Source organism: Xyrauchen texanus, chromosome 39, assembly GCF_025860055.1.
Source record: "Xyrauchen texanus isolate HMW12.3.18 chromosome 39, RBS_HiC_50CHRs, whole genome shotgun sequence".
Taxonomy (NCBI): Eukaryota; Metazoa; Chordata; class Actinopteri; order Cypriniformes; family Catostomidae; genus Xyrauchen; species Xyrauchen texanus.
In genome coordinates, this window is record NC_068314.1 from 4,620,319 (window position 1) to 4,648,258 (window position 27,940).

At 36.8% G+C, this 27,940-nt stretch overlaps 1 protein-coding gene across 2 annotated transcripts in view; it reads right to left on the bottom strand.

Annotated features, from left to right (window-relative positions):
* Window positions 1–24,894: 24,894 nt before the first annotated feature.
* The window catches only part of LOC127632517 (paired box protein Pax-7), a 69,981-nt gene continuing 66,935 nt past the window's right edge, over window positions 24,895–27,940 (bottom strand). For both annotated transcript variants that reach the window (XM_052111136.1, XM_052111135.1), the window contains exon 9: window positions 24,895–27,505. In XM_052111136.1, coding sequence (XP_051967096.1) covers window positions 27,390–27,505 — 116 coding nt within the window. In that variant the 3' untranslated portion in view covers window positions 24,895–27,389. The remainder of the gene's footprint in view (window positions 27,506–27,940) is intronic.

The window sequence follows — 27,940 nt, forward strand, 5'->3', positions numbered from 1 at the left end:
CCAAATTTTTAAAGGATCTCAACACTGCACTCTCATATAGGTTTACTGAGTGTAGTAACTCCCTCACAATCCACTCTGACCAGCAAAAAGGGGACTTGATACATAATTTGAGGTTCAGCCATATGCTTGAGTTCAGTGTTCGAATGTTCAGTGAGCCGGCTGTTACATAAGTGCAGCAGATGACCTAATTCTTCCAATGTCCTGTAAAAAATATTCCACAAAACAAACGCCATCCAATGGGAGGCACAAGTACAAAGAATGAGCAGATTCATCCACAACTGTCCCAAAGGAGTTTTATTCCACAAAACAGACTCCAGCCGCTAGGTGGAACCATCACAAGAAGAAACAAAAAAAGCCCAGTTTCCTTGAACAGTCGAGTGAATGTTCAGCAAGTGAAGCTCACTCAGGAGCAACATGAAAAAACCTAAATAATAATTACTCATTCCAATGATTTTATGAAAGACATCGCTTGTTGTGGGTGTGTAAATACTTTGCAGCTATTCTTAGCATCTATTCTCAATTTGGACGGGAACATCAGTGCAAAAGTGACCTTCTGTTGATGTAAGAATTTCTTGCAATTCTTGAATCGATCACATTTCTCTCTTGTCGAATTCGCAAAGTCTGGGAACAAGAAAATGCTGTGGTTCTTCCAAGAAAGCCTTCATTTACTCCTTGCCTCGTGCAACATGAGATCTTTATCGGAAGAAATTTGGCCAGAATTGATCAGGGCCTGTCTCCCTCAGCCAATCACCTAGCCGGAACCATGTGAGCTCGCTCAATTTCCAGCTTATGGCCTGTTATGTCGATCAGACTCGGGTAGAGCTCATCCAGGAATTTCATCACATCTCGGCCTTCCTCGTTCTCAGGAATTCCAACAATACAGACGTTGTTTCTGCAAATATGATTCTCAAGATCTTCCAGTTGTTCCATGACGCACTGCAAATCGGCTAATCCACTAGCCGATTAGCAGCTAATTCCCTCTCTGATGACTCAAGATAATCGTTCCGTTTCTCAACGTCTGACAATCTTGTAAACAATTTCGCCTCCATTGCCACAATCAATCGACATATTACAGCAAGATCCTCCAAGATCCCAATTACCTTCGTCAGTATCACAGACATCGCTGTACTGTCCAAACTGAGTCTCTGGTCTGCGGGCTTGTCAGGTGTATCAGCTTGAGCACATAAGTATCTTTTAATATCTCCAGAGCCCGAGGATTTTTAATTCTTTGACACATTGTCTTCATAGAACAGTTATGAAACAGAGTGTATCGAATCCCACTGGTTTAGGACACAAAAATAATTAAATACTAGCAAAGTGCGCAGAGCTCGCCGTTTATGCGTCTGAACCTCACGTGGCATCACGCGACCCACATAACACCGTTTTAATCCTGCAACTTGGACTTATATTCTATCTTGATAACAACATCCACAGAGAAAGAATATTTGTGGTAATTTACAGTGGCAGCATCACAGTGTCGATGATTTCATATTTTAACAGAACAGATTCTTGCTAAATGTGTTTACACATAATTGTTCACAAATTGTTATAAAATACCACAACTACCACTTAATTTGGAGTCGAACACAATGAATGACTTGGGATGAACTGTTGTTGAACGGAAAAGTACTGAGTGAGAATTCTTAAAAAATGTGTTTCATGGGGAAAATAACCTGATAATGAGTAAATAATGAGAGAAATATTTCATAAAAATATTTCATATTTATAAATGGAAAACCCTGCTTTGTTACAGCCACAAACTGGTTCATCTGGTTATTGTTGCATATTGGGCAGCTATATCAATGTATGGATGGCCAATCAAAACCAACATGAAAGTCCTCAAAACATACCTAAAACTGGTAACCAGCAATATCATGGTTTGATTCAACAGTTGATCTAAGCTCGTCACAATTTAACAAGTTTAGCTGGTCTAGACTGTTTTACTCAGCAGGGAAGCACATGAAATTACAGTTTTATTTGTTGTTGAGGAGCATCAAGCCAAGTTTGAATATATTACCATGCTTTACCGTTTGTGTGCCAATGTCGTGGCATAGACCAGCCCCTCCCTAAATGACTTTCACACAATTAAAGATTGCAGGACAGTAGAGGAGACACCGTTAAGCGCCTGACTAGAGAGGCTAATGGGTTTTAACAGGGGCTTTGGGAGTCCCCTTGTGCTGCTATTGTTGAAGTCATGAAGTCTATGATCTTTCAATTTAAAAAATACACTAAACCAACACAAGGCGGATTTCCCATTCTCCTAATTATCTTCCTATTGTGCACTTGGCCAAGGAGGGGCACTGATGCCGTAAGCTGGAAAAAAAAGCCAGCAAGCTACTGTGCGAGGTGGGAGAAGATTTGGCAACTTGGCAGCGGCTATGAGCTACAGCAGTTACCTTTTATTACAGGCATAATTAGAAACTCACCGTGCTAGCATCGTGAAAAGAGGCTTTTGAAGTCATGTGCTCGCAGAGTGTCGGGTGGAACCAACTGGAGGCCCAGAAAGTGTTCAATTAACGAAGGGAGGCAGAACTCTAAGCTGGGATAATATGACAAACAAGCCAGAACATTCCGTTTGGCATCATATGAATTAATCAGTCAAACAACGGTGGACATGTTGGGCTTACAGATGTTTGATTCAATCCTGGGGACTGACGAGGCCTCATGATTAAATTAGGGAGCTTATAGAAGCCCTAACCAGGGGTTTTGAAATTGTTCAATACAGACTGACAGGCAGATACAAACCTGAGGGTCTCAGAACCCACTCATCACTGTGCTAATTAACTAATTACTAGTACAGCTGCATCTAGTTGACCACACACAGAACGATAAATGTTGAGGTGTTAGATATGTGCTTGAAGGTGCAGTGTACTGTTTTGACTTAAAAAATATACAAATATAGAAGTAGTTTGAGAGTGGGCAGTCGCTGCAGAGCTCTTTTGCCATGCTTTGTTCGGCGCAACTCTTTCTCTTCCACTATTAACTCTGTAATGCTGTGTGTCTCGTATTTGATACATGATTTTCTAAAGGCTTTACGTTGTGTGCACTGTACTAAAAGTCTAATGCTTCCTGGTGAAAGTTACTGTGCTCTTCTAAATTTAGAAGACATTTGCTGCATTTGAAAATGTAGGCAGCTGATAAGTTTAAGCTTGTAAGTTGCCTTATAAGTTTATGGCTTAAACCCTCTTCAACTCTGGGACCCACCGGTGGGTCCAAAAGGGGGCGCTTTATCGCGAAAAACGTTTTCGCTTAAAATGCTCAAGTCGTCATATACCTCATAGTATCATAAGTTTGAAAGCTTAGAATCTGAAATTTCAGAGATAACCATCATTTCTGCATTCATGTTACTTAAAATGACAAAACAAGGCTTCAAACATCCGTGTCACGAATAAGCGCCATCTAGAGACACATTTATTGGCAATTACTCGACATTGTGTGTAAATGTTGAGCTTTTAAATTTAAGTGAAAAAAATTGCTGGCGGCAGCCAAAAAATGCTTCAAAGTCGAAGAGGTTAACTGATAAGAGTTTTTGAATGAATGGAACTCTAAAGGAAATTGGTCTCAGAACAGTTTGAAAAGCAATTATTTTCATCCTACCTCCGTAAACAGCCTCCAAACAGCCTTTTTCAGTTTTCATACACAACCCTTGTATATCATTTCCAAAATGGCTACCTTTTTATTGCAATGCTCACATATTTTTGCTGTGAAATGTTTGCTGATTTTGATCAAGTAAAAGTAACAATGTTTGTATTGTTACTGGTATTTAAAAATGAGTATTTACTTAATTGAAGCAACTTGTACTTGTTGTAAAAAAAATTAAATAGAAAAATCCTGTACATAGAATATGATTCAACAGGATTTTGAGGTATTTCTCTCAATTATCATTGCATTCCACTCATGCCCACCACAATAATAATAAAAGGCACAAAAGAGTTTAAAAAAAAAACATTTAATTTTTACAAGATATATTTAAAATGGGACCTGATATTTAAATGTATTTTATATACTGTATATACAGCCTGCTCTGTTATTTTGATGATCATACTGTTTTACATGTCATCTTACCATTGCCTCCTGTGTGTCTCTTTTTTTAAATGTCAAGATAGTATTTGGTGCTTTTTAAAATATTATAATATACATGTTTTTTTTTTTTTTATTTGATTCATATTGTATTTGATGTGCTGAAGTGTAATGCATTTCTATAGACCAAGGATGGGACACTTTCATGGCCAAACTCCTAAACATTTGGTATCTCTGAAAGGCCCATGGACTCCTCTTAAGATGCTCCAAGGTTTACTACTGTGGCATATTGTACTACTGGGCTAAGAGAAACTTAAATAACAAAATTCCTATACAAAAATAAATGTACTTTTGTTCTTGTTTTGATTTCATGCCTTTTATGTTTAGTTCCTGGTTTATAGTCATGTGTTCATGTCCTGTGATTTCCTGTTCCCTCATGTGATCCTGTCATGTGTTCCCTGTTCATGTGTCTTGTTTTAATTGGTTCGTTGTTTGATTATCTTGTTATTAGTTTGGTCTTGTGATTGGTTGCCATTGTATTTTGCTAATTATTGTTGGTGTAACGTTGTGTCATTGTTCTTTCAAGTCACGTCTAGTTGTTTATATCTGTTTTGTTTTCACGTTGGATTTACGGTTTTTGGATTTCACGTTTGTAAATACACCGCACTTGGGTTCTTCACATCATCTCATCTTCATCTGACTGTCATTGCCATTGTTACAGATGTATCAAATATGATGCAAAAAAAAAAAAAAAAATAATAATAATATAGGGCCTATACGTATATATATACACTGGCGGCCAAAATTTTGGAATATTGTACAGATTTTGCTGTTTGGGTACTTTAATTGAGCAATGTGGCATTCAACTGATCACATAGTATAGTCAGGACATTACTGATGTAAAAAAAAAAACAGCACCATCACTATTTGAAAAAAGTCATTTTTATCAAATCTAGACTGGCCCCATTTCCAGCAGCCATCACTCCGATAACTTATCCTTGAGTAATCATGCTAAAAAGCTAATTGGGTACTAGAAAATCACTTGCTATTACATCAAACACTACTGAAAGCTGTTTGGTTCATTAAATGAAGCTGAGCACTGTCTTTGTGTTTGTTTTTGAGTTGCCACAGTATACAATAGATTGGCATGTCTTAAGGTCAATATTAGGTCAAAATGGCAAAAAAAGAAACAGATTTCTCTAGAAACTCATCAGACAATCATTGTTTTGATGAATGAAAGATATACAATGCTTGAAATTGCCAAAATAACTGACAATTTCATAAAAAGGTGTACACTACAGTCTTCAAAGACAAAGGACAACTGACTCTAACAAGGACAGAAAGAGATGTGGAAGGTCAGATGTACAACTAAACAAGAGGATAAGTACATCAGAGTCTCTAGTTTGAGAAATAGACACCTCACATGTCCTCAGCTGACAGCTTCATTGAATTCTACCCGCTCAACACCAGTTTCATGTACAATAGTAAAGAGAAGAATCAGGGGTGACTTATGGGACGAATTGCAAAGAAAAAGCCACTTTTGAAACAGAAAAACAAAAAGAAAAGGTTAGAGTGGGCAAAGAAACACAGACATTGGACAACAGATAATTGGAAAAGAGTGTTATGGATCTTAACCCCTTTGAGCATTTGTGGGATCAGCTAGACTGTAAAATGTGTGACAAGTGCCCGACAAGACAGACACATCTATGGCAAGTGCTACAGAAAGTGTGGGGTGAAAGGTCACCTGAGTATCTGGACAAACGGACAGCTAGAATGTCAAGGATCTGCAAAACTGTCATTGCTGCATGTGGAGGATTTTTTTTATGAGAACACTTTGATGAAGTTTAACCATTTTTTTTTAAATTGTAATAGTAATTGTTCACGTTATTAATGTTAAGATACATTGTGATCAGTTGAATGCCACTTTGGTGAATTAAAGTACCATTTTCTTTCCATAAATCAAAATCTGTAAATTATTAAAATTTTTGGGCGCTAATGTATATTGGATTTTTTATGTTTTAAACATTGATTCAACCCTAGAACACAAACACTAACGTTCAAAAGTTTGGGGTCACTTGCCTAAAATGTTTCTCATGATCTTAAAAATATTTTGATCTGAAGGCGAATGCTTAAATGTTTTCAATTAATTTTGTAGTCAAAAATATAATTGTACCATCATATTACAAAACTAAAAGTTTATATAAAAAAAAGTTTTTGAAATGGATGACTTGGACCAAATAATAAAGAAAAGCAGCTAAGTGCCCAACATATAGATGGGATGTTTAAAAAGCATCCAAGGGTGATACCTCAAGAAATGTCAAGAGTACATTTCTGCAAAATCTAGGCAAAGTGAGGCCACTTTGAAGATGCTAAAATATAACATAGTTTTGATTTATTTTGGATTTTTTATCACAACATAATTCCCATAGTTCCATTTCCATTATTCTATAGTTGTGATGACTTTACTATTATTCTAAAATGTAAAAAAAATAAAAAATAAATAAATAAAAAGAACAAGTCAGTGACCCTAAACTTTTGAACGGTAGTTTATGTGGGTTAGAAATGACTTGAGTCTAATTAAGACATCATTTTTACATTAAGTGGTCTTAATATTTGGGGGATATTATGGATACCATGGTACATTTTTGTTAGGGTAGCCAATGTATGCCATTTAATATTGACAAATAGCATAATTTTGATATCAAATTAAATAAATAAAATAAACAAATGTCTCATGGTCGTTTTTAAACATCCTCTGTTGAAATCCCTTGGGGATTCCTCACCCTGAAAATCACTGACCCTGATGTGTAAGTGCAGGTAATATGTTTGGTTACACAACATAAATCAATAAATGAGGAAAAGTGGTCTTGATTTAAATATTAGCTCCTCTTGGTCCATAGGCCAAGTTCATTATTCAACTCATTTGCATTTAATCATGTCTGTTTCATTCACCATTGGACTCAATTACAATTCTAAACAGAACCCCTGGTGTCATTTTCAAATAATCTCACCCAACCGTATCTAATTTCCTAACATCAACGATCAATACTAACCAAAAAGTGAAATTAAAGTCTTCATAATACCTTGTAAATAAGAATAAATGCTAAATTGTAGCCTGTGTGTCAATAGTTTCACTGTGTATAATTACTGTATGAAATGTATAAAGATTGTCATAAGAAAGTGACTAAATCTAATGTATGATAATTTCTTAATATCAAGGATCAATACTAACCATAAATGATATAGTAATATGAAATGCTATTATAGTTCTTGATAATACCTTGGATGGATGGATGGATGGACAGACAGACAAATAGATTTCTAATGTAGACCAGACCCTGTATGACATCATAATGGGTTAGTTAAAGTTTAATCACGCACACACACACACACACACACACACACACACACGGATGGCGATTTAACATTGCGTGAGCTCTGAGCTCACTTGAGCGGCCAATAAGCTACTTAAGCTTGGTTTCCATGGCAACCTCACACAGGCTTTTAACAGGCTGTTGCCTCACCAGCCCTGTCTACTGTATTAATGAGATAATTACACGAGCATACATCCCGACTGCTGTTTAGAAACACTGGATAATGATGCCTATTTACATAAGTTAATTACAACAAACGAAGAAGTCAATGCCTCAGTTTGTTTGTGCCTTTGTAAACTGCTCGACTTGAGTGAAGCCGAGAATGTTGAATATTGAACAGCTCCTGCCTCCTGCATTAAAGCTGTGATAAATAAGTGTTAAGCATCTAAATGAGAAGCTAGCCCTTTTAAATTGTCATTTAAATGTAGTTTTATCTAGAGTCAACTGATATCAATAGTATCAACCCCCTAGCAACCACCCAGAACACCCTAGTAACCACAAAGCAATGCACTTAAAACAATTCACAACACCCTAGCATTGTGGCAGACAGGTTTTTTTTCTTTTGTTTACAGTGGTTAAGGGGGCTTTAGGCACATCTTAATACTCCTTAATCATTGTAAAACCACAGTAACACACGCTGATAGAAATTACATGACAATGGCTTAATGAACATACTAAGTAATGTCTTAATGTAAATTGAAAAATGCAGAAATGTTTGTGTGAGGAATTAGATGATCATTAGCTCAGTATAAAAACAATAGAAATCAATGGAAAGTCCCCACCATGATAGAAAAACAAACATGTATTTATGTGTGTATTGTTTGGACAAAAATGGCACCTGTACAGCAGATACACATAAGAAACACACCCCCAATTGTCAGGGGTTGGGTAAGGGTTTGAGGAACCCTCTCAGGAGCCCTCATGCTGGGCAACCAAGCAACGCATCTACGGCAGTGAGAGAAACAGTTGCGCTGATCCCCTGCTACGTTTGCAAAGACCAATTTTCAGCTAATATGGAGGTCATGACAGTGGGCGTAAAGGGTCTGGTAGGACATTATAGCAGTGGAATTGTAAATATTGGTTAGATACAGACAGAAATGGAGGGGCAGGCGGTGGGAAATTTCCATACAGCGCTCTGTGACACCACTGGTGGCCAACCGCGGTGGAATATATTTTCCATTCGAGTGTGTCACATTGGATTTTTGGAGTTGCTGGGTGGCAGGTTCATATCATTAGTAACACTTCAGCGTGGTAATGAACCCTTTTTATTTACCCTCCTCTCTGCTCATGAATGCATAAAGAGTCTCTCGGCCGCTGCCCCCTGAGAGAGAGAACTTATGACCTTTTGATGAATATCTGTTTCTGTGTGACCTAAGAAGCAGACACTAAATACTAGAGGAACAACTGAAGGGTTGTTAAAATACAATTTTCATACTACATACTAGATACTACATACTATACACACACCTCTGTTCTAATGTCCAAGGGTGTAAATTTAAACTCTTGCTCTTTTTTTCATCTCTCCTGTATGGAACCCAGATTCCACCATAATTGTGACTAATATCTCCCAATGTCAAGATAAAAGCTCACAATTGCGTGAAATAAACTCACACTTGCAACTTTATTTCTCGAGATTTCGACTTCACATCTGGTTATTTCAAATTAAATAAAAGTATTATATTACGCAACTGAGTAATATAAACTCGCAACAGGGTGACAAACAAAATCGCGCAATTTTGTTTAGTTCTCGCAACCGCATCTTCATATTTGGCAATATTGACTTTATTTTCCACAACTGCAACTTTCTCACAATTTAGACTTTATATCTCCCAATTTTACTTAATTTCTTGCAATTGGAAGTTTATTTCCCATAACTGCAACTTTCTCGCAATTTAAACTTTATATTTAGCAATTTCAAAATACTTGTAATTGCGATTTTATATCTTGCAATTTTCTCTTTATTTTGTGCCATTGCGACTTTATTTCTCGCAAATTCGACTGTCTTACAATTTTTACTTAATTTTTTGCAATTTCAATATAATATCTCTCATATTTTCAACTTTAAATTCATGCAGTTGTAACCTAAATATAATCTTAATTACAATCGAATGACAAGCAAAATCGCAACAATATCTCACAATCGTTTCTTTATATCTTGCAATTGTGACTTTATTTCTCTGTATTTTTACTATGTCTTTCAATTTAGACTTTATTTTTATAAGTTGCGATTTTATATCTCATAATTTCGACTATTTCTCGCGAATTCCATATTATATCTCTTGTATTTTCAACGTACATTTTTAACAATTGCAACATAAATAGTCTTAATTGCTAGATAAAAGGCCCACTAGCATGATTTATATTGCATAATTGCAAATTTATATCTCGAAGAAACAAAGTCGTAATTGCGAGATATAAAGTCAGAATTGTGAGATTAAAAATCAGAATTGCCTTTATTTATTTTTTTATTCCATGGTGGGATCAAGACACCATACTCCATACTACCTAAACCAAATAGCAGAAAGGACAATTATATTATGATCAGAATTTCTGTCAGTCTAAAAGTACTAAGTATTGATTATTTCATGCGCATAATTCAGAAAACAAAGTAGAATATATAATTCTGCTTGTAAATATCTAATTTATTGCTAAGTGCCTTAAACACAACTTGGAATATCTTTCAAAAATATGATGCAAAAGCTTTAACCACAAAGTTAAAATATGTTAACTGAAATGTTACCAATTAGACACGATTTGTAAGATAAGGTGAAAGCAAATGGTGAGTGACAATAAAATACTGCCTAAAATATCCTTTAGGGTTAGGAACAACATGAGGGTGGATAAATTATGAAATGTTTGGGTGAAAAATCACTTTACACGTGTGGCCATTAGATATTGACCAGGACAGACTCTTGTTAAGGCTGTAATGCCTGAAATGCTGAGGCAGGGGATCAATTCACACATTTAAACACACACAGGGGGGGTCATCAGCCCTCCTGAATGCTTTCAGGGGGAATTTAGCCAGTCATCTGTCCACAACAATGACTTCAGTTGATAGCTTGTGGCCAGGATGTTTGAGGTATTTTTGACCCTGCAGTGGCCAGAAAATACCATGTGTAGTTAAGTGTGTGAAATTGATGAGGTTGTTGTTGTTTGTGAAGCTACTGCCACATTCCAGGAATACGGTACATTTTAGTGTCCCATCACTTTTTTTTGGCACAAATCCCATATTTACTGTTATAAGAATGATTACATGAACTAGACTTTAAGAAATATGTAGAAAACGTATTAATTGTAAATTAATTATTTAGCAGAAGCTAATTCATAGCTTACATATGGGTGTCAACTTGAAGTTAATTTTGATATTTTTATCACCATTTGTCACTTTGACATTTTCATACTGATTTCTGTATTTTTAATCTTACATGATGGAATGTTTAAGAGTGAGACATACCAACTAATACAACAAAACATCACTTAAATTGTCAAATCTCTTGCTAACACTTACATTTGATTGTCCGTTCGTTTTCCCTCCAAAATGATGCAGTCACTTCCTGGGGGATGATGTCATCAAGGAACTGGGATATTGCAAAATACTAACAGGATGGCTAGTGATATTGAGGACAAAGAAATAACCTATAAATTGATTGCTAATTGAAACAATATTCCTTAAACATAATTCTAAAACAGTTTTATTGAAATATTTCGATTAGACAAAGGAAAAACGAAGAAACTCCTGGAGCATTTCTTAACAATTGTATGTTTTTTTATTTTATTTTATGAAAGTCAATGCATGGCACCCAAGGAAATTACAAAAATGGCACCATCTGTTCAAACCAAAGCAACATTTTTGCAAAATGATATTAGCCTACGTGGCTCATTATACTTTTTGTGGAAGTTCTGAGGTGAAATGTCCACCGTGTGGCGCTAAAAGCGAGTAAAACGTTCTCCCAAACAGATGAGGTTTTAAAGACTTTTGCTCTATCCAGTTTTAAATCAACAAAACCTACATCCCTACCTTAAATCTAACCTATGTTGTCATAAACAGCAAATGTGAGAATAAAAATATTTGTTTGTTTACAAAATTGTGATATAAAAAAATATTAGAATCATTAAAAATTATTTTAATATGATATCAGCATTAAACCTCTTTCTCACCATTTTGGAGCTTGTTATCCTGTTGTTGCTTTCAGTGACGGCTCAGCCTCTCTCTCCTGTCTTGATGTAAGCATCACGAGCTCTGAGTGCACTGAAGCGGGTCGGACTGCACTCTTCCACCCGGTCAGGGCCTCTTGGTCACCACCTTGTCCTGCCTGTTCATTTCCCTTTCATCTTCAGTGTGAAATTGGTGCCGGTGCAACGCTGACCCCGGGCATTAAGAGGTCAGCTATTGAAATCTGATGGGCACTTCTGGATGACAGTTTAATGGGTCCTGTGTCCACATCACTGTCAAAGCTTTAGTCCATTCTGTCCAGCCATGTGATAAGGAAGAAGGGGAGATGTGATTGGAGCATGACTTGTGGAGATCCACCACCTCAACTATGGATTAAAAAAATCTGTTGTAACTGTAAAACACTGCTTGAGGTTTTTTTTTTTTTTTTTTACAGAGGTGTAAAGTACAAATACTTACTGTTACTGTACTTAAGTAAAAAAAATAATAATATCTGTCCGCAAGTATAAATATTTCTACTACATTTTGAAGGAAAAATGAATACTTTTTTTTTTGTGAGTGAATTTAACGTGTTAATCATTTACATTTAACCAAAGAATCATATTTATGAATTAACAATGACCATCTGTGCCATTATTTAAGCCACTTACTTTTACTTTTGATACTTAAGTACATTTAATATCAGTTACTTTAAAATTTTACTTGAGTTTTTTTCTCTCACGAGCTACGCTAACTTTTTACTTCAGTCAATTTCCATAGAGGTATCTTTACTTTTACTTTAGTATGACAATTTGAGTCCTTGTGAAACATATTTGTCACATATATTTTACATAAACAGTGCATTACAGAGGTTGCATTTTCGCTCTTAGATTACATTTTTACTCCACTGATGATTAGGTTTAGGGTTGGGATTTGGGTTAGTTGGTAGGGTTAATAAAATATGCATTTCTGCTTTAAAGTATTACATCATAGGCTTTCACCACCACTCTGTGGACATTTCACCTGGAATCTGGAGCTCACACGTGCCCATACGTTCAACAACTCTTACGGGAGTGATTCGAATTTTAATTAAGCACAGAACGATTTCAACAGCAGAACTTTCGACCTACTGTTGTGGAATTCATTGTGAGGTCAGTCTGGTCCCGCACAGTTTACAGTAGTATTTCATAAAATATTCCCTTACAGTACATGAGATTCTTAAGACAAAAGTATTATCTTAAAGGGATTGTTCACCCAAAATGAAATTCTCTCATTATTTAGTCACCCTCATGTCATCCCAGATGTTTATGACTTTCTTTCTTCTGCAGAGCACAAATGATGATTTTTAGAAGAATAATTCAGCTCAGTCGGTCCTCACAATGCAAGTGAAAGGGTGCCAAAATGTTGATGCTCCAAAAAGCACATTATGGTAGCATTAAAGTAATCCATACAACTCCAGTGTTTTAATCCATGTCTTCTGAAGCAATATGATAGGTGTGGGTGAGAAACAGATCATTAGTTAAGTTTTTTTCTGCTAGAATTCTCCTCCCTGCCCAGTAGGGGGTGATTTACATGAAAAATATGAATCACAAAAAACACATGAAGAAGAATGGGAAAGTTAAAGTGGATATTTACTGAGCAGGGAGGAGAATTTAAAGTAAAAAAGGACTTAAATGTTGATCTGTTTCTCACCACATACATCATATCACTTCTGAAGATATTGATTTAACCACTGGTGTCGTATGGATTATTTTAATGCTGACTTACGGGACGTTTGGTTAAAATTTTTGGCACCCATTCACTTGCAGTGTATGGACCAAAAGAGCTGAAATATTCTTCTAAAAATCTTCATTTTAGTCAGCAGATGAAAGAAAGTCATACCCATCTGGGATGGCATGAGAGTGAGTAAATGATGAGAGAATTTTTATTTTTGGGTGAACTATCTCTTTAAGAGTTTATAAAATATGATGTAATAAATAATTAACATGAAGCAAACACATATAAATAAAAGATGAAGAAAAAAGGAAAGGCAGCCAGCAATAAATATGTTGGGTTTTGGCTCCTGTTACTCTATAGATCTCAAGTACAGATACTTATCGTCGGGAATCTAAAAGAACCCCTAAAGTTGAAAATACAAGGAAGCTCTCAGCACAATCATTTATTTTCCAAAGGCTGTCCCTAATCACAAATAAATAAGTGCTCAGACGGATACATTGAGGGAGGAGAGGGTGTCTATCATAGAAGCAGATAACTGCTAGATATGATTGCCTTGATAAGTAAGCATAATTTGGCTTTTAGAGATAGCCACAGGGGTTGCACAGACTGGCTACACCATTTCTCCCTTTCCTTCAACACATTTTATCTTCCCCGTTGAAGAGCTTTTTATCTCTGTTGATTTTCTATCCTTTATGTTTTCCCCCCCGCCTCTGCCAGAAGGTAAGATCACATACCCACAGAAGCCAAGAGTGCCATGTTTTAAAGTGATGGACAAAATACAAATATTTGAAAATGTATTTCATGGCAATTATGTCAAGTTTCATGGCCCTGTCTCTGCATTGAGCAACAGCCTGGATGCCTTAATTTGTATAGAAATTGTAATAATTTGTTCATTTCAAGGTGAAAATTGCATTTTTTAATTTAAATCGTATTCTGCGTGATAGGCTATTATCTAGAAAAATTGTCTCTGTGTATAGAGCTCTGTGCCCAGGCGTTACGGCTGTTAACGGCCCTCTTACGTTCACAAGAGGCTTATGTAAGTCTCGCGAACAAAACGGTGGTTTGTTCTTGCGTTAGGGCCTCATCTGTCTGATCTCATTTGCATTTTAGTTATTAATATTAATTAGTCTGCGAGCTAAGAGCAGATTTTTATATGTTAATCAAATCCCGGCTTCACAGCGGCATTATCTCAGAAAACCATCTCTTAGATTCTCAACTTCAGTGGTCCTTTTTTCTTTCTTACTGCTTATCTGCAGAAGTGAGAGAAGAGATAGGTGTGTTGGTGTGAAGTGCGGGGATGGAATTCGTATGAAGAACAGAATGGAAAAATAAAATATTCCAACGCATAAGGCTTCAAACACATACTTGGACATTTAAGTCACACTTGAAATGAATGAATTGTATTGAGTTAGATAACAAAAAACTGACTTTGCTATTTTTAGATACCCAGTTAGATACTTTGTTTTTGACATTTTTTTTTCTGGTGAGATGTGGTTAAATAACAGAGATATGCGGTCCAAAACCCTAACCCTAAGCAACACAAGTTTTTGGATATCATTGGACTTTCCTTCTCCTTAACATCTCTTGTTGTGTTCCACGGAAGAAAGTCATACAGGTTTGAAACAAAATTAGGGTGAGTAAACGACAACTTTCATTTTTTGTGAACTAATTAAGGCAAAGCATATGTTCTGGCTGTCCAGACCTTCGTCTCTCACCTTTCTCAAACTCTCTCCCTCCAAGAGGCACCGTCCAGGACCCCTTGAGGTGTCAATGTATCTGAAAGTTTCTGTATTGAACTTGCAGTATGACATGCTGTCAAGAATCACAAAACTTAATCAAGCTCTTCTTTATAAGTTGAAGATGTATTATACAAACTAAGACAGCACCAATCTCCAAAGACTCATCCAACTCCAACCCCGAACGACAATGACACATTCCAAATGAATCAACTTTAAATATCTTAATTGCAAACTTAAGGCCTTGCATATAAAAGGGCGATATTGGAATATGTTCTTTCTGAGATCTCCCGCTGCCAAAGATGAGACTGAAATCCTAGCTTACAGAGGCCTCTGTCTGCGCAAAGCCGGAGTCAAAGTAGGAAGTCAGACAGGCTGTGGCACAGGTACATTATGTGCCGTGGAATAATTACAGGATTTAGAGAATTACAGATTCTGTAAGTGCTTTGACTGTGACAGCCATGACAGTCAGAAACAGCGCGGCTCTCTTAAGACACATAAGCCTTAGAGAAGAACACCTCAAGTGTAATCTGCTGGGATCAGGTCTTCTGTGTCTCTTTAAACCCTCATTTTCTTATATAGATATCAAATATTATATAAACATATGGGCAAGACTGTATTTAAATGAAAGCATGCTGATTTGTTGTTTAGTTTGTGCCTTATTGCAAATAAAAATCACAAAAGGGATCTCTTTAATATCTCAATTGCTACTCCTAGACAGCAATGAGACGAAATGGAGAGCAAATGGAAACTTTTGCTTAAGAAAAAAGAACCCAGTAATCTCTGTTTCAGAAGAGATGTCTCATACGGTATCAGATTTGCCAGGATCTGCAAAAGATTTAAAAAAAAACAAATTTTTGTTCAAAACCAAATTTGCATTATATGTAAATAATGCAAACTAGCCACGCTATTCACATTCACTCATGGCTTTATACTCTCACTGTATGTCCAATCTGGGGTGCTTTCCCAGAAGCATTGTTTGCCAACTATGATGGCAAGTTCCACCATTACCAACATAGTTCAACAATTTGGTGTTTCCCGAAAACATAGTTTCAACGAACATTCGCAAATAGCATTGTACAGTTGTGTGGTTGGAACTATAGCTCTTTACCTGTGGTTAAAAGCATAGTTCCTTGTTAGTTTGCTGTGTGGACATCATTTGATTTTGTTGGCGCTTCTATATCTTTCATTCCATACATATCTTTTGATTCAGTAAACACTTTGACCATGTTTACATGCATTTATGAAAACGGCTAATTCCGGCGGAATGCAGAAAGCGGTGTTCGGAAAAATCGCGTAAACTAAAAGTGGTTTGAACAATGGATATCTGACACAGTTAATATGGTTTCAAGAAACAGTTGTGACTAGCTAGTTAATTTCTCCAACTATGCATCGCATATAGTGGTTGAACAGTGAGTTACGTCTTTGTATGGGGAACGCACCCCTGATCTCTTGGAATCAAGTTACTATACCAAGATTTTTGCTAAATTAGTTTTGCCTGGCTTTTTGTACACATTGCGGTTGTTTCCTAGTAAAATAAACACTAGAGGAGCTACAATGTTGGACAACTGTTTTTCCAGGTTTTTTGCAAAAAGCAGCATTCTTATGTGTACTAGAACACTGATTTCCTTACGCCATTTAAGGGATTATAAACACATACTGTAAGCTGCTTTCTTACAGGTGTTTCGAAGAGTGCACGTGTGTAGAACAGACCAGGATAACAAACGTCATAGGATGGAGCCCTACAACAAGTCAACACAGCTGCAAGCATTCAACATTTCTTGGAGTACAGTGGGAAAATCACATAAACTGTGAACAATACCCATTTACAGTATACACACTTGGATATTGGGGAAATTCCTTAGTTTGACTTAAGAGGGAAACACCACTATTGCATTGCAATTCCGCTGTAGGTCGCCATAGAAAGTAAAGGAAACAAACACAGCAACAACTCTGGAATATCTGGGTAAATGATGATGGAATATACATTTTTTGGATAAACTATCCCTTTAACCACCTCATTTCTGTGTGGTCAGTGTAATGAGACCAACAAAACAGTACCTGGGTGAATCTCTTAAGAATGGCAAGAAATGTAATATTTCGCTCGAAATGAAAAGACAAAAAATAAGAAATTATGTTTTGAAGCTTCGAATCTCCTTCACTTCCATTGTACGCAGTGTTGGGTGTAATGCATTACAAAGTAATTAATAACTGTAATTAAATTACATTTTCATTGAAAAAAAAGAAGGGTTTACTCTCAATTTTTCAGTAATTTAATTAAATTTACTTCTGATGTAATTGTGTTAAATACTGTTTAGACTCTAGATTAATTCTATATAAAACAATAGTGAATTTAAAATCGAAATTTAACGTCTAATGTTAAAATATTAGTTTTCTAATTTAACGCAGAACTCTTAAATTCTTTGGCAAGTTCATGAATATTTGATTTGATTTTAAATAATTAATTTTAAAGAACAGTTTCATGTCTGTCCTTGTATTTTTCACCTTGTCAAGGTTGATCAGGGTTTTAAAAAGCAATTAGTAATAAGTTGTGGAGGTGTGGGCGTGGTCGAGACCTTCTTCGCCGATGGAGGAGGTTTTCCGATCCCTCACCAGCATCCAGCATGCTAAACACCAGGCCCTCATGGATCTGTGGGCAGAACAGCAATAATGGTTCGAGGCACTCCTTTGAGGCCAAGAGGAGGACTGACGGGCGTTGTGGAGCTTGGTGCCTCAGGAGGGGGTGCACGGCGCTATCCCAGCAGCAGCGAACCCCCATGTGCTGCTTGCAAAGTTGGGGGCGCAAGACGATCCGGAGGCCTTTCTGGAGCTCTTTGAGCACATGGCACAAGCTCTAGAATGGCTGTGGGTGCAATGGGCATTCCAGGGTTTCGGCACCAGTGTGATAAATGTTCATGTTGGGCAGACAAAGGAGGAAGTGGGAGCTGGTTTCCACAGTTCACATGAGTCAGTTTTATTAACAAATAAACAGCAATCACTTTTCAGCTTCACTCAAAACACAAGACTGATTTTCAGCGTCACTCAAATAAAAGTCAGCTTTTCAGCTTCATACAACAAAACTCCCTCTCTGAAGACTGGCCATATTTTGTCTCCCCCGACTCTCACTGTGAATATAGAAATGGCAATTAGTCATAATTCATCTCAGGTGGATGTCCTTACCACTTTCTCTCTCCCCAGATGGGTGCTCGATCACGCCCTCACCTCCACATAAGTAATGCAATTACTTTTCAGAAAGAGTAATTAGTACTGTAATCTAATTACACTGTAGAAGATGTAATTAGTAGTTAGTAATAAATAACATTTTTAGAGTAACTTACCCAACACTGACTGTAAGTGCCTCACTGTAACCCACATCATGCCACAAATGCTGTCAATTGAGCTTAACTTGTATTGAACCCGGAATATTCCTTTATTTTATAACTCTGTTCTCTTACTGCATGCTGTCTCATTTGTGCCTATTTACGTAATTCTTTTAAATTTGATACTTCAATGAGAACTCCATTAGGTCTTCTGACCTTTAAAAAGACCAACCTTTACCAAAACTTATCCTGGGTTTTGCTTTTTTGTTTATTTTTTGAGTTGTGTGCTGATCTTTTCTCTTTCGAGCAGCAGAGCTGGACCTCTGAAAGTGGGGCACAAATGGCTTCATTAAACTGTCCTTCACTCTAATTTGTGGCTCTTGGCTCGTCCAGGTCCATCAACCACCTCATTCTCCATGCCTGTCCACTCCTGCTTCTTCACTACTAGCTTCCCTGAGCCCCCTCTCTCTCTTAAATGAGATCCAAATCTCTCACTCCTCTTCTCCCATTCCCAGCTCAAGTCAATGCAGATGCCTCTCGCCTGCCTCCTGGGAGATATGAGTCCACCGGCATCCTCCTCTCTGAGGCTCAAGACTTCCATTTCCATTCCTCTGATCTAAACAAGCCCATTATGGGCAGGACACAAGCGACAGCCCCTGGAGAAAGCTTGCGGCTAAGCCACCGTGGCTCATAGCCACCTTCAATGGCCATACGTCTAGTGTAGGGAGCACATATGCGGCCGTGCACTTTATCAGAACCTCTCCAGAGAAGCGAGGGGAATTGGCTCTTGTGGGTCCCGTTGATTCCTCTTCCTGTAGTCAATCAATTACAGGATCAAAAGAGGAGAGTGGAGACGGTAACAAAGAAGAGGACACACGGTTGACTGGGCGGTGCCTCGTGGAGGGAGAGAGTTTGAGAAAAGCGAGAGAGGATGGTCTGGACAGCCAGAACATGTGCTTGGCCTTGATCCAGACATACCAGAACAGACGGTTGAAGATATTATGAAACATCTAAACGTACAGTATACATACGCACACACACATCCCTGCTCAGACGCATACAAATGCTTGCATACATGCACTTGAAGCGACAACTAAAACTCATAGGAAGAGATAAACTTGTCTTAGAACCACTTGAATTATCTAAAGACCTCTGAACATGATATGTGACTGTCAAGGGGATAAATCATCAACTCACCCTATAGATTTATGGTCTTTAGTAGAGGTAGGTCTGTTCTGATCACGGAAAGCAGGAAAAATGCAACTAGTAATATAATCATGCATAGGTTGTATGTTTCAAACTATGATATTTTGGCACAAATGTACCAGATACTTGGTAATATTACCAATGCTTCGACATACAGTATAACCTGGTGTTTATACAATGAGGCTGGTAAATTAAATTCAAATCTTAAAAATGCTCATTCAAAACCCCCAAAGTTTTCTTTCCTCTGTGGTACACAACAGTAATTTTCCTATTCAAATCATGGTTTAGTTTAGGGTTTGTGCAATGGGTTAGACTTTATGGTTAGGTTTAGGATAGGGGTTAAACCAAAGTCTTTTTAGCAAGCCAGTTCACTCGGTGGCCATCTTTAGAATGCTCCCGGGCAGCTATTTCTCTATGTAAACAAGCAGCCTGTCTGTGCAGCTTCTATTTACTTGAACGGGGAAAGACCAAAATCTCCAAAACAGTTGGTGAAGATTATGAACATATTTCAAATCAGCAGAAAAATCTGACTACACTGGTATGATATGGAATGGTATGGTGCTTCTTTACCTTTGATGACACTAAAAACAAAATTTCCCTGATTGTATATGTGTATGCACATTCTAGAGATTATTGACAGGCGATGACTACTTAAAAGCCCTAAAAGATTAGCTCTTTTTCCTGTAAGGCGGAACTTACTTTCTACATCTGTTGACCATTGGGTGTTCCAATTTTTCCCATTTATTTTAATAGAAGTGACCCATCTCTGCTAAATACTCTCTAGTTAAACTTAGGAAAAAAATCATAATAACATTGATTGTTGGTTCATTTGTTTTTCTCTATAGCCTAAAACCAGTCATGAAACTGGGTCGGGTATTCCATACAGTAGACAGTAAAATTCTGCTGCTTTAAGAGACTTTTTTTTTTTTTTAAATTCTTACAAGTTTACGTTTCTTACCCTGTTGGCAAAGATTTAATTCTAGTTTTAAGCATACACCACACTAAATTTTGTTAGATTTCTCTGAAAACAAGACTTAGCATCTTATGTAAGCTTACCTCTCAAATAAATGTCTTGTTTTAAGGATATAAAAAAAAATTTTTACTGGAAAACAATACAAAAATAGTGATTAAGTAAATAAATGTTTGCAGTGCAATGCTAACTATGTCCTAAACTTCACCTAAGATGGTGGATTAGAGAAAACTTCTGGTTATAAACATATTTGGTTAAATACTAATAAGTAAAAGTAAACTAGCTTCATCTACTTAAGAATTGACTATTTAATCCCAAATGTATGTGCTATGTATCATTGTGCTTATTAGAGCTTTGTAACATTAGCTTAGCAATATGCTAACAACAGAAATCTAGCATTGCTTTAAGTGTTAAACAAGATAAGGAGGGTAGACTGAGTGCAGTTGTAACACTTTTTGCTGTACTTCACAATTACAGAGCAGAATAAACATGCAATATTTTCAGATGAGACACCTTTCTCTGTCTACTAACAAAATAAATGGCAAAAACCTACATACATTGTTCCTGTTTTCTACAATTAGTGTTTGACCACAAGGAGTGCTTTTGTTACGACTGTCCCCATACCAGGCACAGTTGTAATGTGCTAAATGAGTCAGTATGCTATATACATCCTGTATATATTTCACTTAAGTTAAATATACTGACACATTTATTCTATGTGATTGTTTTCAAATATTTCTAATGCTTACATATCTAGCACTTCTAAAACTTGAGCTGGAAATACTCATAGTTTTCCTCACCCTGATATGAGGCATTCCGTAACATGCACTTTTTCCAAGAAACTACATGAAACTTAAGTAATTGAAAAAAAAAAAAAACTTTTATGATTAGTTTTTTGGACTATGAACATTGAATCAGTGCACTCAATCAATTTCTGACTTTATGATCTGGCGCAGGAACTTTTTGTATACTAAATCTACTTTACAAAACCATTTACACTGCATAATTCTTTCTATCTATCTATCTATCTATCTATCTATCTATCTATCTATCTATCTATCTACACAGAGAGAGCATGCTATTTTGAATATGCACACTGAAAATGAAAACTCAAACTTGCATTAGGCAGGAAATATTCATAGTGTTTCAACTGTATCGTAACTACTGTACTTGGTCTACCCTACTCTCACAGTGCTCATGAAAAAGAAAAGATTTTCACTGAAAAATGATTTACATTTCACATTGTTTCTCATTAAAACCTATCAGTTGCCATCAGAAGACTTGGGATATGATGTAGATGTCACATGGACTACTTTTATGATACTTTTGGGTCCTGTTTTAAGCTTTTTAAAGTGTATGACTTTCTTCTGTAGAACACAAACAAAGATTTTTAGAAGAATATCTCAGTGAATGGTGACCAGAACTCTGAAGCTCCAAAAAACACATAAAAGCAGCATAAATGTAATCCATAAGACTGTGTCTTCAGCAATATGATAAGTGTGGGTGAGAAACAGATCAATATTTAAGTAACTTTTTACTATAAATCTACACTTTCACTTTCGCTTCCACATTCTTCTTCTTATGTTTTTTGGCAATTCGTATTCTTCATGCATATCACCACCTACTGGTTGGGGCTGGTTCAAAGGTGTAGATTTATACTACAAAAGGACTTAGATCGACTTTGCTCTTATGTGCAAATAAAAGCGGTGCATCATCTAAAAGTGAAAGTGGAGATTTAGAGTAAAAAGGGACATACATTTTGATCAGTTTCTCACCCACACCTATCAAGTCGCTTCTGAAGATATGAATTTAACCACTGGAGTCGTATGGATTAGGCTACTTTTATGCTGCATTAATATGCTTTTGTGAGCTTCAAAGTTCTGGCCACTGTTCACTTGAATTTTATGGACCTACGGAGCTGAAATATTCTTCTAAAAATATTAATTTGTGTTCTGCCGAAGAAAGAAAATCATAAACATCTGATTTGGCATGAGGGTGAGTAAATGATGAGAGAATGCTATATATGCCCTACACTCACATGGTTGATACTAATTTTCTCAAGTCCACTGAGGCGATCCTGTGTCATGGTGTGCCTGTTGATCAAGGTTATCTTATGTTTGTTCAGAAAGTAAGAATGAATTATGAACATCCATAATCTTAACCATATAGTTTTTAAGGCTGAGTAACCTGACACGAACAACTCAGGGCACATTTCTCCCGTCGTGATCTTGCGAGTTCTGTGATGCGCAGACTGTGCGGAGCAGGGCACGCTTTGGGGCACCTTTCTCCAATGGCGATCGAGCCAGGGGATGGAGGGCCAGAGAGCGTTGCCGCCGCGGCAAGGCCACTGTCTCTATCGCCTATGCCAGTATCCGCTGCTACAGCAAGTACTTGAACGCAGATGCGACTGCTTTGCCAACGTGTGGTCCGGTTGAATATGCTTTACGTGCATTTTTGCGTCACTGTGGTGGGAACATACCTCTGTACTCAAAGGGGCAATAGCGTTGTCTTCAAACGTCTGTGCCTTTAAACTGGATGTGTTAATGTATATGTTAATTTGTTCTAAATACACTGCTTTAAACTTACTTGCTCCGCAATATTCTCTTTAAACTTTTGCTCCACCATGACAGTGGTTAGCGTAAAAGAGAAAAATCACAGTAGAAGCAGAAAGTTTACGCTTATTTCGCAATAGCGCCCCTTGCGGCAACGCTGCGAATGCAACGCATAGTTAGTTACACATCGTTATGAATTGTGGTGTGACACATTTCAACATGTCAAATCAAGATTGCGTTGCAGATGCGTCTGATTTCACGGACATGCGGTAGCCAGCTGATACGTGATAGATGTGCAGGTGCAATATAAACCTCACCCATGCCAACTGACGTCGGTTCGAATCCCTCTCGGAGCAGGTCGAGCACGACAGGATACACGTGGAATACATTTCGGTCCTCAAATCAATGTTGGACTGCAAGATGTGTCTGCTTTCATGAATATGTGTAGGGTATGTTTTGGCCTTCCAACCAAGGTTGCATTGCAAGATGCATCTGCTTTCACATGCTTTGTCGCTCAAGGCAATGGCAAGGATGCAGTTTTGAACACAGATTTTTGTAGTAATGTTGAGAATGCAACGCGACGCTGTGCTATGAATTGCGGTGTGACAATTCAAGATGCATGTTGAGTAAAATCAAGGTTGCTTTGCAAGATGGGTCTGCGTTCACATACATCTGTATGCTTTGGCCCTCAGGGTGAGGCAAGAATGCAGTTTTTTTTAACTGACTCAATAATTATATATTTTTCATTTCTAAAAGAAAATGAAATGAGAAATCATCCACAGCGTACCTTTAACAGCATTTTGGTATATATATATATATATATATATATATATATATATATATATATAAACATTATTATATTGATATTTGTTTCACTTAGGCAACTAAGACCCTAATGGTGCGTTCACATACAACGTGAAGCGAGCAAAGTCAATGCATGGATGCGAATAGGCGCTTCATTCGCACCACCCTGAAGCGAACAACGCGACTCGAACACGTGAAAACGCTTCATTGTCGTGAGTAAAAATTTTTCAACTCCACCGAAAAATATGCATGAAATGTTGTCGCGAAAGCCTATAGGTATTGAAATTGCCGGATGTCACTGACGTACTGACAAATTAGCTGAAGAAGTCTGGAAAAATTTATGAAAAAATCGTTGTAGCAGTGCTTGTGCACCTGGAATTGTATGACCCAACGTCATAAATGTACAGAGACTGGACAAAAAAGACATCGCTTGGAGGAAAGTGAGCGAGGAAGTTGGACTAACTGGTAAGTTCTGAAAATATGCGCATCTACTTGATTCCAGCTATTGGTTGTAATTTACTTTGAACCTAGTCGTAGAAGCCCCTCCTCCTGTCCTTTTCCGGAAGAGAAGGGGGAATACTGGCGGTTCACGTTACTCGCGTGAATGCAAGTTTAAACACACATTTAAAATCTAGCGGTTAGCGGAGCAATGAGAGGCAAAAAAATTCTTCGAGTTGTATGGTGAATGTACCATAACACATAAATACATGTTTACAGATCTATTATTGTAGGTCTCCAGTTTCAAATTTATCTTCAGTTTTGACAAAAAATTACAAATCCAATTTTTTAAATTGTTTGACATATTCAGTGCTTCACCACGACTTGCTTTTGCTGTCTGGCAACATGTACCGATAAATTGGTAAATTTGTAAATTGTAAAATGTATTATAGACAAAGTATAATGTTTCTAAAAACATTATCTTGACATTATACTTTTCAACTGCTAAACATAGCAAAGCTTCACAATTCTGAAATAAAAAAAAAAAACTGAAAACTTTAAAAGCATGTTGAGAAAAGACACGCAACAAAGAACTTTTGTATGTCAGATTTAGATCTTTAATTGATAACATTTACGCCAGTGTTACAGTAAAGACACCAACAGGCTGAAAATACCAAATACAAGGTTCCCACTAAAGCTACGACTTCATACAGCAGAATAAATTATACCATGGTAATATACACACATGCTGAAATAAAATGGAGTAAAGCATAAACACAAAGGCTAATGAAAGCAGGTGCCCAGTTTGATGTCCCAAAAGGCATGATGGTTAATATAGTTTTATCCAAATGTTGATTAGCAAAGGTGTTATATAGTAGAAGTAGTTTAAATTCCATTCCTCATTTGTGATGTTTTTTATAAGATCACAGACAGTTGAAATGGAAGGGGTGGGCGGGGTTTGGGTCACGCTGTTTCTTTAAGAGTTCTCTTCATCATAAAAACATCCAATAAGACGTCCATTCGAAGATGCATTCTGAAGCAGTGAGTTAGCACCAAATACTGCTGTGTATTCACACAGTCTGTCATATGAGCCTTTATTCACTTCGATTGCACAGTCTCTGCTTCCCAACGGAATGTCAATATTAAAAGTTAATAACAAGTACCTTCACTGTGGATATATGAGCATATGCGCTCTTAAGCGCAATATTCTTAATTAACACCTGACTTCAGCAAATTTGAGCTGCTAGGAATCATAACCAATATGATTCACATTCCGTACAATTTTACATGTGGAATTGAGTGGTTTTCACATACACATTGAATCCTAAAAAAATTATACATATTAACTGTTAAAAGCAAAGAATTAAAAGCAGTAAATATAAACACAAAATTACAATATTAGACTTACACATGTCCCCTGCATCATCTACCACACAACAGCTTTTTTGTTTTAGTATAAAACATATTCTTTATAAACAAACAATAAACACTCTGCTTCAGCTACTGTACAATTCCATTTATGTGTCAAATTGTCACCTGTGAGTCCTACACAAATGGCAACCTTTTTTTTGTACATACCTGTGAATGCATGAATTCTAAAATTACAGCAGCCCTAATGTTGTTTGTTTTCATATCATTTCGTTTTAAAAATGGAGAGAGAGAAATAGAAAAACAGATAAAGAGAATGCAAGGATGAGAATGAGGTGTCCAAATCTGTACAATTAATGAGGAATGTTTAAATGTAGCTGTTTATTTCAAAATCAGCATAAAATGTTTTATTATCACTCAGTATTTTCATCTTGTTTTCCAGTAAAAATATTTAAATATACTTAAAACAAGATTTGCTTCAGAAGCAAAATGACTTAAGACATTATGTCTTGTTTAAAGAGCAATCTAATAAAATTAGGTGAAATTTATGCTTAAAACAAGAAAACATTATTTGCCAATAGCCAAGAAATATCAATTTAATTCAAAGGGAAAATAAGCTTATTTTTCTAAACCTACTGGCAAATGTTTTTTTTCATGATTTAAGCATAAACCTCCCTAAATATTGAAAAAAAGTCAAACAAGACTTCATATGAATATCTTATGCCATCTTGCTTTTCAAATAAATGTACCTTGTTTTAAGGATATTGAGATTTTTCTTTTTCTGAAAACAAGCCAAATATACTAAGTAATACAATTATTTCTTGCAGTGTGGCTTAATTTTATTCATCTATATTGGGTGCAAGTGTTGCTCCTTTCTTTGGAAATAAAACAATAAAACTCATTGCTTTCTTCCAAATCCTGTTTTCCAAACAATACCAATTACTTCCCTCTAGATGATCACTAAGGACAGAGCAGGCATTTAAGGAAATGGGGAAAAATAGTTGGTCCTCCAAAAAGCCCTGCTAATCCCAACAGAATGTCCAAAGCTAGACTTCCCACAGAGTAGCCATGTTCGTATGGAATGTCGAGTGAAATATGATGGCAGTGAAGGTCAAATCGCTGAGGAACATTATGGCTCTAGTGTTGGAGAAAGTGGAAAACCAGCAGTCACACTTTCAACTCATACACACACAAACCCCTGTCTTCGCCCACGGCTAGAATTTTATAAAGTCTTCGGATTCAAATGAGAAAAAATACAATGTGTGTATTCCAAAACAACTAAACAAAACAAAAGTTACGATAATTAAAATTACAACAACTGTGAGGGCAATCGTAATAACAATATCAACAGAAAACCAGATAGATTATTCGTTTTCATGACACTAGGGTTCATATACAACTTTGCACATTAAGGTGAAAGTACATTTTGGAAATGGCTTGGAATGCGTTCCGTTGATGTGCCATTGGTCCTCTTTATCCGGTTTAGAGGAACAAAACCAGGCAAAAATGATGTGGAGACAGTCTGTCACATCAACTGGAATGGCAAGAGTTTCTTTTCTCGAAAATCACAGAGTAATGTCTCTCTGGACTACACACACGTTGAAACGCAGTTGAGAACGTTGCGTTAAAAATCTCCACCAGGTTCAAGGAGGTGTGGGTACGTTTGAGAGCGTGGGAGTATGTATTGTGTGCCGTGTTCAGATGGGACATTGGGCATCCAAGCATTCAGGCGGACTCAGTAAGCCTGTCCTGTCTCCACTTGAAGAAGTCCCAGCACTGCAGAATGATCACCCAACTTCATCCTTCGCTGAGTCGACAGACTCACGTTCTTGGCCAGATAGTCGACAGCGGCTGTAGAGAAAAAAACACAAACGCAGACAATCTCATGAGCATAGTTCAACATAAAACTAACCACAAACCAGCCAATTTACACATTAGAGTTGGGAAATCAATTCATTTTCACAAATTATTTTATAAAAAATGATTAAATAACACCTTGATCAACCGTGCATTTATAGTTTGCTAAAAAGGTTTCCAGTATCCAATGGAAGGCTAAAGGAAATACGTGATTGAGGGATCAGAATCAAAGCAAACCGTTCATTTCAATGAATTGGTTGAAATTAAAAACGATACACTGATTCTTTTTAAATCATCACTCAAAATTGTTCCGAAAAGACCCTAAACATACTTTTTTTTCTGGTCCTGGATGCTGATTGGTTAATATAACATTCCAGCTGAGTTAAAATACACAATAGTTACAGCTATGATGCCTAAAACCTGTTTACA